The sequence below is a fragment of the Mya arenaria genome, chromosome 13 (assembly GCF_026914265.1).
Source record: "Mya arenaria isolate MELC-2E11 chromosome 13, ASM2691426v1".
In the NCBI taxonomy this organism is placed as follows: domain Eukaryota; kingdom Metazoa; phylum Mollusca; class Bivalvia; order Myida; family Myidae; genus Mya; species Mya arenaria.
This window is the reverse complement of record NC_069134.1, coordinates 18445051-18461703: the sequence shown is the minus strand read 5'-3', so window position 1 is coordinate 18461703 and position 16653 is coordinate 18445051. Positions and strand designations below refer to the sequence as shown.

The following is a 16653-nucleotide window of genomic DNA, read 5'->3' as shown; positions in this document are numbered from 1 at the left end:
ATTGACTCGGTTTTACCCAAGTGCAGTGACAACTTATTGTCCACTAACCATTGGCTGACCAATTCCATATCATCTGTCAGCGCCTTTTCAACAACAGATAAACTTTTACCAGATACCAGGATACCAGAATCATCAGCATATAAAAGCAATTTATTTTTGACCACAGCTGACATATCATTTACATAAATTAAAAAGAGAAGGGGTCCAAGGATTGAGCCCTGAGGAACCCCACATGTTATTTTGGAATTGGAAGAATAAGTACCAGAGACATCTACAAGCTGCTGTCTATCTGATAAATATGATTTGAACCAATTTAGGACGTCAATACTAAGACCTGATGCTTGCAGTTTCATTAAAAGAATGGAATGGTCGACTGTGTCAATACAAGTGATACATAATTGAGATCATACAACTATACTTGAACAATTATTCTTATCAAGTTTCAAAATGATCCAATGAAACCCAAGCAATGTAGATCGAATATCAACACTATTATGTTAAAAAAGGGGCATAACTATGCACGTCTTTGAAAGTTGTCACTGGCAACATGTATACCAAGTTTTATTCAAAAGTTTTTGAACTTATGGCCAAGGTTCAAGTCATTGCTCTATGAAGCCCATGTCAGGATATCACAATACTCAAACCTTTTTTCTACGAAAAACAGACAAGCTAGTAAAAAAACACTTCTTTATTATGTTTTCAGTAAAAAAATCAATAATATGACCCACTGATATAGTTTTCAACAGACAAAAATATCTGTATCTGAAGAACATTATTAAAGATCACCAAGCTTCTGAAGATCTGACTAAAAATGGAGGGCCGAAGTCAATGTTTTTAATAATAATGCAACAACTAAAATGCACACAGCATGATAGCTACTTTATGCTTTAGTTAATCCAAAAGGCAAACATCGGCAACTATTGCTGATAGAAGATTATATACTATGCTTACTTAAATACTGTTATATCATTCTGTGACCTATTATTGGCTTAAATATGTCAAAACAACAATTCAAATAATTGTTTTCACTTTATTTTTTATCACAAGTGTTACTATTCAATGTTAAGCTTGTATGTATAGTTACACATATCAAAACCAATCTATGAAAGACAAACGACAACAGCTGCATTTAAACAGCAGTGAGTACAAAATACATTATTCATAACACCAATATACATGTAATGGTTGAATTGTTAAATGTGAGATAAACATAAAAAACAGTATAAATATGTAACAAAATGGACGGATTTCTTTTCCCAATAAAATGCATCAATAAAACATAAACAATCAAAATTCAATGATGGTGTTAACAACAGATGGGTGTGACAGTATGATCAACATTTCTTTGGTGAATCAAAATAACATTTTTGTCATTAAAAAGAGGATAAAAAGTTTATGAAATGGTATTTATTAAAGATGTCTGACTAGTCACTTTTAAAATACTGTGTAGAGCCTGTAACATACTGGTAACACAAGTACGACAAGTACACTGTAAGCAGTCAGACATTGTAAGTAGTTGGTTGATCTGTATTTCCAATCCACTGTTCTCAATCAGCTACTCCTTGGACAGCTGAAAAATAAATATTTTCATGAACATATATTTGGAGTAGAGCAAACTGTCTTTATTAAATTACATACTTCATGAATGTAGAGATCATTTATAATGTTGTTTTTTTTATAATGGTCTTAGTACAAGCAAAAGGGTTGATGCTGACCAATCAAAATGCCCAACCAAGACTACAACTAATCAATTAAGACTTTCAGTGATAAACTGACAGCTAAAACTAAGTTAAAAATGCTGAATGTCATATGACATTGAGCATTTCCTTCCCATAATCGTTTAACAGATGAACAAATGTTTTACAGCCATGGACAAACAAATGTATGTGTACTTTAATTAATAGTTTTTTTGGTTGAAAAATCTTTTTAATTACTGAGGGCAGTCATAATCTAATTAAATCTTTACGTTTTGTTGCAAGGAGAGTAGTCCCATGACTACAGGAGATGGAGACCACAGAAAACAAGTCGTCATGGGCCATGTTGACTGGTTTAGGAGTCATTGTGTCCGGATCTGAACGACCCAGTCTGCCCCTCGCATTCTTGCCAAATGAAAACACTTCTGCATCTGTAACAGAAATCCTCAATGAAACATGAAATTAAACCAAAAATCATAAAAATAATAGGGTGATAATTGAAAGAATCAAAAACCGTCCATATTTTGCAGTGATAAATATAAGGAAAAAATGCAGTGCCTAAAATGATTGCAACTTCTTATCATTAAACATCCAAATTTGGTTGCCTACTTGTATGGGTTTTCAGTGGCGAAGAGAGATCTTTATACATGAGAATTACAGTTGTACTTTTCTGTGATTCAATTAACCATTAACCATCCCTCACCCTGGCTGACGGCGACAGTAAATGTGTCCCCACATGCCACCATGTTGATCTTATGCTCCTGTAAGGCGACTACCTGGCCCGCTTGTTTGCTGTTGAAGTCTGTCTGGTAGCCGAGCTGCCCAAACTGGTTAGCACCACATGTGTACAGCTCTCCATCAACTAAATAAAACCATGAATAGCAATTAGGTATGTGGCATAATACCGGTTATTCAGAAAGTTTCAAAGAATTGTGACGTAAAAATAACATCTTGTTATGAAGTTAAATGCAAAATTAACAGAGAAAATTGGCGCATTTCATCAAACGATACATTTAGATTTCTGGTATCCATGAGAACATACCTACGTATTCTTGACTTTGTTCAAATGTCAACAATTGGGGAAAAAAGAATAAGCTAAATATTCCAATTAGCATAATTGGGTAACTTAATTAAGAGCTAATAAATGGGATATTTGCTGACAAAAAAATATATTTAAAAAAAGCCTTGGCCTTTAATTAGATGAAATATCTACCTGTAACTATGGCAGAATGTGATGTTCCCATGGAGACAGTTTTCACAAGGGCATTCCCGATAGGAGGGGATGAAACCTTGGTGAACGTACGCACCTCCTCTACAGACCGAGTTGTCACCCCTTCCTTCGTGTTCTCATCCAAACAACATTTGTTATACCTAAAATGTAGAGGATATTAAACTTATTATCCTGGAAATTTTTTTTTTGAAGAAACAGAAATAGAATTGATAGACTGGATGAAGTAACCCTCAAACTTTCAAACTGATACTATAAGGCTGTTTTACTTCTTTGCATTTGATATAATAGAAACAAGCTAAAAGATGGCCTTTCTATCATTTTACTAGTGACTACTTAAAAACTGCAAGAGTGAACATGGATGATAAATACAGAACATGACACAAGACCAAGGAATGAAAGCTCCCAATATTCAGTACCTACCTGTTGCTCCCAGAGCAGAAGAGTTTGTTATCAAGCGTGATGATCATAGAGCAGTCAACACCACAGTTGACGGAGCAGGGGCTGTTACCCTCCGGGAAGCTCACAGGTTGGGGCGTTGTGTGCGACTCTTGAGTACCCAGGCCTAGACGACCTGCAGCAAAAGTTTACTATCAACAGTGTATGATGCAAAGGCTATAAAGGAAAAAACTTAAAATCATCTTCACACTGCATTACTGCTTAGATGACACAATTCTAGATTTTACCTTACCTACATTTCATTCAGCTCAATTATATTATTTTCCTCATACATAAAAAACAACCCCTAACTGTTAATTTGATAATAAGTAATACATGTCTTATTTCTTACTTTTAATACTGAAAATAAACATAAGTAATACTATACAAAAACACTGCTAACCATTGTCTCCCCTTCCCCAGACAAACACTTCATTTTCATTGGTCACTGCAAGGACATGTGATGCCCCACATGACACCTCCACCACCTCGTATCCTAGCAATGGTTCCACTATTTTTGCCTTAAACAAATTCATTCAAGTTTCAAAATGAGAAGCAAAATAACAACAGATGTAATAACATTATCAATACTAACCATAAGACAGGTCCACATGCATTCTATACAGGACATCTCTGCAAACTGAATTTAGTCCAAGCATTTTGCTTTTAACATGTGACATACCATTGTGTTTATTCAAAGCTATGTTGCCTAAAACCATTCACATCATATATTTATATATACACGAGGGCTGTTCCACAAAATCATAGATTTTGTCGATAAAAAAATTATACGATGTCACATATGAAAAATACTTTGCATTTAATTTATTCAATACATAACAAATAAAAAAAATCAAGAAAAACTGAAACGTTATTGTTAAGTGATTATACATTGTTTTTAATGTACAAGTATACCTAACCGGCGCAGTCTGATAAACCAACGTTAAAAAATTTATTAACTCTGATTAAAGTGTTATGAGAAGACATTCGCGTCAATTTCCCCGGGAAAATGTCATATCGTATGATGACACTGTTATTTTAACGTCATCACGTTATTATTACATCATCACAAAATGTGTTAAGCAGAAAATGGTGACGTCAGGCGAAGAAGCGGCGCACAGAACAACTATTCAATTCTGTGTACAATCAGGAATGACGCCTATCAACACATTACGCAAGATGAAATCCATAGAACGTTACAAGAATGTTTCAAGAGCACTTGTGTATAAATGGCATGGTAGATTTAGCGCCGGTAATACGGAGTGTCCACCTCGTGGGCGGCCGATGTACAAGGATTGCAGAACAGTAAAAACTGTGCAGGACGTCATCGACTGTGACAGACGACGTACCGTTCGAGAAGTTGCTGAGATGGCTGGTATAAGGCTTACATCATACATGTGATAACGTCCCGGACGTCCGGGATTGTCCCGGAAATCGTATCTCTGTCACGGAGTCACGGAGGGTGCATGTTTGTCCCGGAAAGTCATAAAAAAAAACGAAAAAAATAAATAATCTCGGAATCGGAATCGATTATCTTAATTTTACCAATGTAAGTCAGCTATTTTGCCTGTCCGGGACACTGGTCGTAAAACACAGGACATGTTGACACTAATCCGTTAATTGGTACGTGTGTCGTCGAGGTCATCGTCAATCACCCGATAATTGATCTATCGGTAGATAGCTTTTAATTGATGAATTGATATTTTTCACACATTTTACCAACAAACGAGCATGAAGGTAAGTTCAAAGAAAGTGACAAAATGAGTAAAAAAAACAAAATTAAAACACGGAAAACATCCCATATTCCTTTCAAATTTCAAAGTCGATACGTCGTTATACTTTTAACAACTTATGCGTCCATAAGGAATTTTAGTGTTTTGACCTTTTTTCCGAACTATCGTGTGTATTTTTACGCCGAAATAAAACTGACGATATGGGGTTTACAGGTGGTTATATAGAGTGCTTTAATCACGTGACCATGGTAAGTCACGTGATCGCTTTATACAGCCGATTGTTGACACGTCTCTATCAAAATTATATGCATCTCCAAACGGAAAAAAGCTCATCGACTGGAAAATCTTATTTATCGTCTGAAAAATATTGTGTGTCATAAATTGCAAACGTTTTAAATGTGATGAAAAAATAAATATTTTGTAACGGATGTTCTCAAAAGCGCGGGAAAACAGGTGCCCGTATAGTTGTTTATTTCCTGTTTTGATGAAACCGAAAGTAGACTGCATATCCTCCTGGGTAGCACTTCATTTAAAGCCTGGGAAAATATCTGGTGGTTTTATTTTTTCAAGAAAATGCAGAAAAAAAAACAACCATGTCAAGTAAAAAATACGTCTTGGCAGTCAAAATAGGTACATTTTCCCGACGTTAAAAACGACTAAAATAGCCCCAGATATGCTATAGAATGCACCACAGACGTTCCCCATTTAAAAAAATTTCCGGGGGGGGGCATGCCCCCGGACCCCCCTAGTGTGCGTTGACATTACGATGGGTGTCCCGGAATCGACCCAAGAAATTATCACAAGTCTACAGCACAACGCATTCTTACATCGGACTTGAGTATGTCACACGTGACCGCTCGATGGGTCCCTAGACTACTCACAGTGGAAAAAAAGGATGTTTGAGTCGAAGCATCAAGGACATTAGTTCGAAAAGTTGGAAGAGATCCATCCTACCTCTCGCAAATTATAACAACAGATGAGACTTGGGTCTACTACTTTGAACCAGAGAGTAAACTGGCATCAATGGTTTGGAAGCACGCTGACAGTCCACCTCCTAAAAAGGCGAAGGCAGTAAAGTCAATGGGAAAGGTGATGTGCATCGTCTTTATAGACATGCAGGGTGTCATATTGGTCCATATGGTCAGGCCCGGTCATACGGTTAACTCCAGCTACTATTCACAGGTTGGTAAATAATAAATTACTAAAATACTTTAGATAAAAATATAGCACAAGATAAAATTATTTTAATAATAACAAGTCGCGCTCGACTATTCCGCCGCTTTTCAGTGTAAGGACTGAAAAGTTTTGGCCAAACATGCATGGATCACTGTTAGATTAGATTTCAATTCATGATGTGCTGAGATAGTAACATAAATGTGGTTACATGGAAAATTTCAACCAGAATTTTTAAGTCTAATAATAAAGGGCAATTATTTGCAAAATACAGTTATCTAACTTGGTTATTCAATTACGTTGTGTGGTTGAATACCACTGTATAAAGTCTCAATTCAATACATCAAGTAGTTGCTTAGAAATTAACCCATGTGTGCTTACACGCAAAACCTTAACCAGAATTTCTATTTCGAATAATAAAGGGCAATTATTGGCATTAAATGCAAAGTAGAGTTATCAAACTTGGTTAATTAAGTAGGTTGGATGGTTGAGTACCATTGTATCAAGTCTCAATGCAATACCTCAACTAGTTGCTGAGATATTAACCTATGTGTGCTTGCACGCAAAACCTTAACCAGAATTTCTAAGTCAAATAATAAAGGCCTATTATTGGCATTAAATGCAAAGGAGAGTTATCAAACTTGGTTAATTAAGTAGGTTGGATGGTTGAGTACCATTGTATAAAGTCTCAATGCAATACCTCAAGCAGTTGCTGAGATATTAACCTATGTGTGCTTGCACACAAAACCTTAACCAAGGGGTGACGCCGACGCTTGGGTGAGTAGTATAGCTCTCCATATTCTTCGAATAGTCGAGATAAAAAGTTTCTGGTTGAAGTTGATTAAATGTTTAAAATCTTATAACACTTATTCATAAAACTAAGGAAATTGTATTTTGTCTCATTCCAGACGGTACGCCGCGACCTCATGCATGCGTTACGGAAGAAGAGCCCAGACATGGCAGCTCAGATTGGAAATGTAGTACTGCACCAGGACAATGCCCCAAGTCATACCGCTAGGAACACACAATTAGACATCGATGTGTTAGGGTTCCAGCGAGCTATTCATCCACCATATTCCCCCGATCTTGCTCCATTGGATTTTGCATATTTTCCAAAGTTGAAGGCATTTTTGCGAGGAACAAGATTCAATGATAGAACTGAGATCAGCCATGCGATACAAACATTCAATTGCACATTAGACCGAGATTGGTTCATAAACGTTTATGAGAACTGGGAAAGATGCCACCATAAGTGTATTGCACATCAGGGTGAATACTTTGAGAAGGCATAATATGTGACATTATTCTGACGTCTACCGCCACAATTATGATGTCGGCTTGAGCCGATTATGTGTACATGGTATTATTAAATGTTTTGTAGGATTTTTATTAATTGTTACTTTGTAGTGTTATTTCGTGTGTATTTACACAAGATGTTGAATGAAATGTTAGAGAACTTTGTCAACAATTGGTTCATTAGTTTTTTTTAAATAAGGAATGTCTATGATTTAATGGGACAGCCCTCGTATATACATATTTATATATATAAGCCTTGAAACTAAACAACTTATCTGATTTTACTCACCATTGTGACATCATTAAGATTCCCATGTCCCAGACACCCATGTGCCCCACTGCCGTAGGTCATAAGAATCCCACGGTCGGTGAGACAGGCAACAAATAGGTCCCCACAGGCCACGTGCTGGATGGCCACAGCCGACTGACCCTCCAGGAATCGCGGGATGTACTCAGGCGTGGCACTCTCCAGGGCCCCAGGGATCATTGATTCTGTACCCACACCAGGAGACTGGAAGAACAGGGTTGGTTGTAATGTGGTAAAAGAAGTAACACTAAGGCCAGTTTCTCATAGGAATGTACAGTTTAGTTGGCAATATCTGACTTAGCGTAACATATTAGATCTTAGTATTTTGAGTAAATACTAATCGAAGGAAAAGGGTTCTGTAATAGGTGTTGTACTACAACTGACAAGATTACTATAACAAAAACATAAACAGACTGCCGGTATAAGAACTCATTTCTACCTCCCAGTTGAAGAGCCTGCCATTCTTGGTGACAGCTGCTTTCTGTGCGCGGCCTGCAGAAACCTCAATGACCTGAGTATCATTTGTGGGGAGGGTGAGCTTGATGGGGGTGTTGATTCCCCCACCCCAACAGTACACACTGCTAAGAGCCTGAGGCTTGGCTGGTATGGACTCTTTGTAACAAAAGTTAAGCTTGTTTATATGTAAAAAAATTGTAAACTGCGACACATATATTGTTCATTATAGAAATACCAAGATTTGGCATTCAGCTCCAAAAATGAATGGTAACCTTGTGATGCAAAATTGCAGTACTGCAAAGACATTACAGCTATGGAAGATCAAGTTACATTTTAAAAAGGCGGTATAACGAAGCTGGAACTGGGCGAACCTGATGTGTTGTCTGTTTGGAATGTCAACAAATTTTTTACTTAAGAACACTATGACCAAACTAGGATTCTGTGATTCCAAAGTGTCAACTCTTGGGAGAACCAATTAATTTACAATAATGGTCATCTTGACCCAAAATAGATAAGGGTCATATATTGACCATAATCTATATGCAAAAGTTGCAAGACTTTACAACAAGCCATTCAAAAATTACTGATTGGAATAAAAACTGTGAGAAAGACAATGAAAACGGACAAAATAATCACCATGTGTCTGTTATGCTTCGCAGGAAATTATTTATATAATTTTTTAATGATTTACAGGAAAATCTAGTAATTATATTTTAGGAGCAACCTCTACCTCTGACACTGACAGCACTTCCCCTTAGCCGACTTCTGGCCGTGGATGGCAGGGCGGGAGTTACAGGACGATGGATCCTGTGTGTGAACAAAATAATAATTACTACCTGTTAAAGACATTACAGCGGGAGATCATTAGAAGACTTAGTTACATGAAACACTTAAAAGATCTAATCGATGCTAGCTTCCTCCCTTAGACCAAGCAATTCTTTGGGAAAGGGATACCCATATATATTTATAATTGATTGCTAAAAGTTATGGCAGCCTGACTAAAAGCCTGCAAAAAGAAATTGACAAAATAAACCAAAAATTATCCCAATGATCTATACAGAATTCAGACTTACCTAGCACAAGGGACCTTGCCGAGATCTGTGTGTATATTTATAATTGAATTTATGATGATGGGCTGGGCCATGATCTGGTTGATGTCCGGTCGCTTGCTGGGGTCAAGGTGAAGCATGGAGAGGATCAGGGACCGTAACTCATTGCTGTAGTGCTCTGATATCGGGGAAAATGTGCCCCGCATAATCTTTAAGATCAGAGCTGGAAGGTTCTGAAAAATGACAATGTTCTGTACACAATTTGATCTTAGCATGGAATGGAACTACTTTTAAATAAAATGCATAGGCTCTTCACATTAAATCAACAACTCAAAAGCTGTCTTTTGACAAGATGCACCGACTTGTTTGAATACGATTGATATGACACTTAAATTGGTTTACAACTGCTCCCGATAAATAATTTTCTCCATTTGTTTAACAGGCCAATTATAGAATGCACTTATCTATCATGAAAAGTGATGATAATGTAAATACTGCTTAAGTACACAAAAGAAGTATGAAGAACTAGATATAAAACAAATCTAAATTTAAAAATAACATGTTCAACAAGTGCAGTTTCTCATGAAATCACAAGACAAATGCTTAAAATCTCACCGCTGCTTCAAATGCCCTCTTAAGACTGGCCAGTTCATACAGCACACAACCAAGGGCCCAGATGTCACTCTTTTGGTTGTATCTCATATCCAGTCAAGGTCCAATACATGCAGTTAAAATTCCATGAAAAAACTCTAGACAATATATTTAACATACCACAGGAGGGATGATGCTAAAACAAGACTGCATAATATTAATATTTTTGTCATGTATTATATAGATTAAATGTTCTACAAAGCATAAATGAAGACTTTGACTAGACTCTACATTGTATTTCAAGGATACGGCTTTCCCTCACACAATTCAGGTGAAATGTAACATGGTGTCCCCACAACCTGCAGCAAATAAAACAGAACTAAACAAGTAAAGCATAATTCATTTTAGTTATTTAAAAAACCACTAAAGTGGTCTTGCTTATGCTTCAAGTTTATCTCAAAGAAAAGAAAGTAACTCATGAGAGAAGGATATTTTTCTTAACTTTTGTTGTATGACACCTTTAATTATTAACAATTTATGGCCATTTATTTTAATCTTATTATTCATCGTAACTTAATACAATGCCACCTACAGTGTAAGCTTTGCTCTTGCTGCTGAGAACTTTTGAGATACCAAAATCCCCAATCTTGATGACCCGCTTGGTTTTGTCCAGAAGGATGTTTTGAGTCTTAAGATCTCTGTGCAGGATTTGTTTAGAGTGGACGTGCTGGATTGACAACAACATCTGGGCAAAGAAGAACAGGATCTCCTGGCGGAAGAACAACCAGTGAATATTGCGCATCTTCAAATTTCTTTTTTAATTTTGTTCTTATTAATAATCTGTAACAATATTTTTTCCAGTTCAGGTTGAAAAGTCCAGTATTTTTTCTATCTTATTGTGAATAGGACAAGGGCCCTTATATTTGTGAAATGGCAACAAAATGTCTAAAATTGTGAATATATCAGATCTATTTCAAGCAGAGAACATGTTACACATGTTTATGTTTTCAATATTTAAACCCCTGGGTTTGGAGCATTTTAAAAGCCTTAGATTTCATTCAAACACAAATAAGTGTACTTGTTGTTTATAGTTAAAGGGTTTATATTTTAGGATTTAAGTTTTAGACCAACTTTGTAAAAAGTAGTTTTGGTCCCATTTTCTGTTGAAAAAAACACACACTAAAATCTTATCCGATGAAATGTACAGAAGGCGGTAACAATCCTTCTATTCATTTCAAATGATTTGGGGGGATAGAGAGTATGTTTGAGACATATATAGTAGGTCTCCCTACATCTAGGGGGAAACATAATGATTGAGGACTTCTGCTGAAACTTAAAGGGCCAAAAACCTTGATAATTTTAGCATACTTTTGAGAAAAATATTAAGGCCTCACATTTATCCATTTTGAATCATTACAAATCATTTACATCGATATTTACCAAACCCTTTCAATTTATTAAATAAGTTTACTTCTTCCTCTAGTAGCCTGCCATTTTGCGACTGCAGGAAATCAAGCAGAGTACCACCTGAAACAAAACCCAAAATTGTTGTTAGACTTGAATCATTTGCACTGTGATATTGTTATTGCTTATAAAAATCTTTAGTCTTTGTATAAACATGTATCTATGGCTTAAACAAATTGCTTCTATATACATGTAAGTGCAATTACGCAATTAATAACAAAATGATTAACCATGCGCATATTCCATGACAATCATGAGAGCCTTGTCTTCCAGGAAGTTTTCGTAGTACTCTATGATATTTGGGTGGCTGAGCATAGAGAGAACTATCACTTCATTGAGTGCGGCCTGGCGTTCTTCCTTTGTCATCTGCTCAACAGGGATCTGCTTAATAATCACTTGCTTCTTGTCACTCAGCCGAAGACACAGGTGCACAGTTCTGACATATGTAAAATACAATTCGTGTATACAATAACATAAAAATACCTGACTGTCATAACATACAGAGATATCTTTACTTCCTGGGACTATATGGGTACTTTTAATAAACCTTTGAAGTCAATGTGAACATTTAAGATGAAAAATTATGTTTAGTTTTTCAGACAGGCCACAGTGCCTTTCACGAGGCAGCCAAACTTTCATTTCGAACTGCTGAAAGACAAAATAAGCGATATTGCATCATTTACTATCAAGTGCTACACAGACAACCAAATGCAACACACCAGTAAACTACATGTACCAGGTACATGAAAAAGGCTGGTAGTATTCAATTGAGAGAATAGCTTTTCATTGATCAATTGCTTTTGATTCGTATCATTACCTTTGCAGACAACACTGTGATTGCATGATAAAACAACTATCAGAAGTGTCCATGTTGACAGTTTGGCAGTAATGAAAATGTGAACTAAGCAATATCATAACTATCCGAAATTGAACGTCCGGATTGCACTTCACTGATGTTCTTGCCCGATTACATACCCATATGCTCCTCTTCCAACGACTCGTCTCTTCTCATAATTTTCCATTATTAACGAGTATTACTTTCTGCAGTCAATCGCATGATAAACTACGTCAGTAGCCATAAAAAAAGCTTGCTTTAATTAAAAATAATTGTTTTCATTCCGGCAAATTTCGCTACTTCCGGTTGTTGTTGTTTGTTTACATATGGCTGCCGTGGAAAGTCAAGCATTAATTCCATATAGAAAATTGGCCAACAATGAGTGAGTAAAAATTGTACGAGTGTGTCAATACAATTTCATTCTTTCTCCAACCTTTTAACACAAGGACAAACAATGTTTTCTACATATGAAGTAATACATTTCTGTTTTTCAAACTTCATTAAAGTTAAAAAGTGATTCGATAAGTTCTAATACTGAAATAGCATTCAGCTAACAGTTATTTTGTTACGGGCCCAACCTGTTATTTTGCGAAAGAATTTTTGCATATCTTTGTAAAGTTAACAGACTGAGGATATTTAAGTTGCAAGGAATACTGTACTGTAATGTCTGTATTCCGATTTGGAAAAATAATTAAACATTAAATGTTTTTAAAATAAAGATTTTTGACTTCCATACTTGAACAGACATCGCAAAAAACATTGGTCCTACGGTTCTTACCAGTAATTTTGACTTGGTCAGCCTAATTTTTTATGGGGTCGGTCTGTCTGACCGAAGTTTTAATATCCAGATGTAAAAAAAAAAATGAAGATTTTGTTTTTATCATTGATCAAACGCTGCTTAAAAGTAAAAAAAAAAGAATGATATGATATTTAATGATATTGTCAAGTAACGATAAGTTTATGAATCTGATGTCGTATTGGGTAGTATAGATGTCTTAATGTGTACTCCACTTAGTCAAATACCATGCAGCATTTGCTGCCCTTTCCAATTCATTACTAGATAATGTATATTACTGTGTGTATATTGCACAATGTTTTGAAACGCTACACTGATAAACTTTTGCCATGAACATTGAAATCTTTTAAAGCTGCACTCTCACAGATTGATTATTTGACAACTTTTTCATATTAAACTTTGAATATTGAAATCTTATGGCTAAAAGCATTACTAGCGCTTTAAGAAAAAAATAGACAATTGAGATCTGATCTATTGTGATTTATCTTATATGACTGAATTGAAGGCATTGATACCAAAATCAGCTGATTCTGTGACAAAGAAATTAAAAATATCATTAATATGTCAAAACTGCAAATCTGTGAGAGTGCAGCTTTAAAGGATATTTCCAGATGCTCTATTTTTCCAAAATCTTATTCTTGGAAGATTTTATTCGATTCTGAAATCTGTACTGGAATGGTGCGAGAAATTCACATTGCCAACAAATCAACCAATCAAAATTTTAATTATGTGCGAGTGTCAAGAAATGGCATTGTTCAAAAAAATATGAAAAAATAACTGGTTAATATCTCGAACCTTTGTATTCCTTGTCAATGTAAAATTAGGAACAAAGGCTTTAAAAACCAAGCTTAAAAACAAATATTGTTTGACCAGCAAATTTTCTTTTCGACCTTGACAAAGTAATGGATCATACTGACCAAGATGTCTGCTTGAAACACAGGGTATTTCCATGTAAAATGAGACAAAGCATAATACCCTAGCTCTGTGAAGAGATCTCTTTGAAATGACATTGTTGAGTGCTATGGTGGATTTGGTTGTCAAATATGATATTGTTCAATGTTCACTCATCAATTTTCTATATAGGTAGTAAACAAATAAAACGTCATCATCATGTACATTTGTCATTTATTTCTAAACTTTAACATTGTAATGTGCATATATATATATACATGTAAAAGCACATTTATAATAAGTGTATTACTTTTAGGAATACTTCTATGTTCCTGTCATGTAAATAAATGACGAAATTTCATAAAAATGTTTTATTTGACCATTATAGTGAATAGTATCATGCAGGTATTGGAAATGGGTAATGAATTGTACCCTGTAAATTACCACTGCATATTTGTTATTATATGTATCACCTCTCAATACCTGCTTTAGTTTTGTAGGCTTTATTGTTGCTTCTTTGTCTGCATGTCGTCCCAACCCTTTTTATTTCAAGGCTATTATAACTCTTCAAATTTTGGAATTATACAATCTTGTCTACAATGAATGCGATATATTCTTTTTATATCATATCATATCATAAATTTTAATTTGGTTTAAACAGTATTTATTCTATATAAGTACATTTAGCAAATACTAATTTTAACATATTAATATAAATATTAATTTGATAGTTTATAGTGCTAAATACATAAAATGTTTCTATATAACACACATAACCATTTTCATTTGTGATGTCACATCAAAAGTTATTACACTACACATAGTTATTTATCGAAAATAGTATTATGACATACCATAATTTTATTAGGCAATGTTATTTACGATATAAATAACAGTAAGAGGCAGAATTGTTAAGTTTAACACTATCAATGTGCTATTAGCATATGAACAGCATTTTAGGTCAAGGTAAAACTAAGGAGTCTGATGTCAAACATGTGTCATACATAGTATGATCATTCTGTCTCGGATTAAGTGGATGGATTTTGAAATAACTGCATGATCTACTGCATTAAGTTAATGTGCAGATCGCATGCATTGCAACAACATCCCTTGTGGGTCACCTTAAGGTCCATCTGAGAGTACAAAGGGCAAATTGCAAATTTCATTGTCCATCCCAGAACTCTTGATCTAGCTCTTGATTTGTTTTAAAATAACTTGGCACAATTGGCTATCCCATTGATCTGACATGCTAAGTGCATATTCCAGCGTCATTGTCAAAGTGAGGAGTCAAAAAGTCTTTATGAAAACACCCCACCCACCCCAAGATGAAATTAACAATTTCTAGTCTCTCTAATGCCCCTCTAATGCTAAATCCTGGAATTGCCCCTGAATACAATGAAAATAAATGAAAACAACAACAATCCCGTTTAAAGAACAGTGTAACGTGCAATCCTTACAAGGCCAACAGATCCCTTCAGGGAAAAGCATGATCGACCCTGAAGGGGTCCACTGGTCTTTAAATACTGTAAATTCTCAATCCACACAGAACCCGGGCGTTGCTAATTTGCATATTACTAATCAAGTAAACATACATACTATGAACCTACTTCCGTCTATAACGGAATGCTATACTATGAACGCACATCCGCCGCCTTCTGCGGATTGTTACATTTCCCCTCCAAGAAGACTCGTCTTGAGTCTTGGTCTGGGAATCTCATGGGTAAGGCAACTCCGGTCCGGCGGTTGTCAATATTCCTCCACTGCCACCATTTGTAATGTGCAAGCCTAACAAGGCCAATAGATCCCTTCAGAGAAAACCATGCTCGACCCTGAATGGGTCCACCGTCTTTATATACAGTAAATACTCAATCCAAACAGAACCTGGGCTTTGCTCATTTGCATATTAACAACCAAGTAAACATATGTACTATGAAAGTACTTCCGTCTATAACGGAATGTTATACTATGAACACACATCCGCCGCCTACAAGCCAACAGTAACTGTTATTGGCCTTTTATAAAACAACGACTCTATGGTTAAATTTCAAAATAGCCTTACTTAAATAACATCCGAATAAACTATAGCACAATATTGTTTTCAAATGTTTATTCATTATATAATTTATGTCCCTCGAACTCCTCTTTTTTTGAACAGCTCCATTGCATACCATACCCCAATAAAATGCAAAAAGTGCATATTAATCCTTAAATAGACACAATAGTATACTTAAACATTGCCTCATCTTCGCCTTCTGGTTAGTTTTATGAGGAGATCTTTTATTGGTTAAGTTAATGTATTGAAACAGAGGTTTTTCAACGATGGTCGTTCCCTACTTAAGTAGTGCTATTTGTAACCAAAGCACAGAGCTGTACTTCGACACAACTCATGCCAACTTCATAGTATGAAAATGTTTTAACAAAGTACACACAACATTTTGTTAGAAAAAAATATAAAGTGTTTTGCCTCATTTGCAGTCAATTTTGTTCTGGTTTTGTGATATTTGATGAATTTAAACTCTCACTAAAACAAGACATTGTATGAATTGCAAATTTGCTTATCAAGGTATCGAAATAATTTCAAAATAGTTCAATGATTAAATGCCATCAAATTCTTTTTAAAGTAAAAAGGTACATTGAAAGTGCTCATATGACGTACAGACTTCAAAAGTTCAAAAATCTCAACGTAAAGGCTGCAGAATTAA

At 35.4% G+C, this 16653-nt stretch overlaps 2 protein-coding genes across 10 annotated transcripts in view; one reads left to right on the top strand and one right to left on the bottom strand.

Annotated features, from left to right (window-relative positions):
* Window positions 1-1016: 1016 nt before the first annotated feature.
* LOC128212990 (serine/threonine-protein kinase Nek8-like) lies at window positions 1017-16186 on the bottom strand. Of its 2 annotated transcripts, none has more exons than XM_052918445.1 (16): window positions 15548-16186; window positions 11660-11865; window positions 11437-11492; window positions 10558-10734; window positions 10275-10324; window positions 9990-10071; window positions 9399-9607; window positions 9056-9132; window positions 8309-8481; window positions 7852-8073; window positions 3764-3881; window positions 3346-3496; window positions 2908-3065; window positions 2398-2556; window positions 1967-2125; window positions 1017-1570 (listed from the first exon to the last, which is right to left on the bottom strand). In XM_052918445.1, the coding sequence occupies exons 2-16, from the start codon at window positions 11793-11795 to the stop codon at window positions 1548-1550; spliced, it is 1950 nt and encodes a 649-aa protein (XP_052774405.1). In that variant the 5' UTR covers window positions 11796-11865; window positions 15548-16186; the 3' UTR covers window positions 1017-1547. The 2 variants fall into 2 exon arrangements, with proteins under 2 accessions (XP_052774405.1, XP_052774404.1); XM_052918444.1 differs by lacking the exon at window positions 15548-16186 and adding an exon at window positions 12405-12555.
* Window positions 12589-16653, top strand: part of LOC128212988 (uncharacterized) — a 47694-nt gene continuing 43629 nt past the window's right edge. For 7 of the 8 annotated variants that reach the window (XM_052918443.1, XM_052918441.1, XM_052918437.1 and 4 more), the window contains exon 1: window positions 12589-12646. The gene's annotated coding sequence lies outside the window, so the exon portion shown is untranslated. The remainder of the gene's footprint in view (window positions 12647-16653) is intronic. The other variant, XM_052918436.1, reaches the window with a different exon arrangement.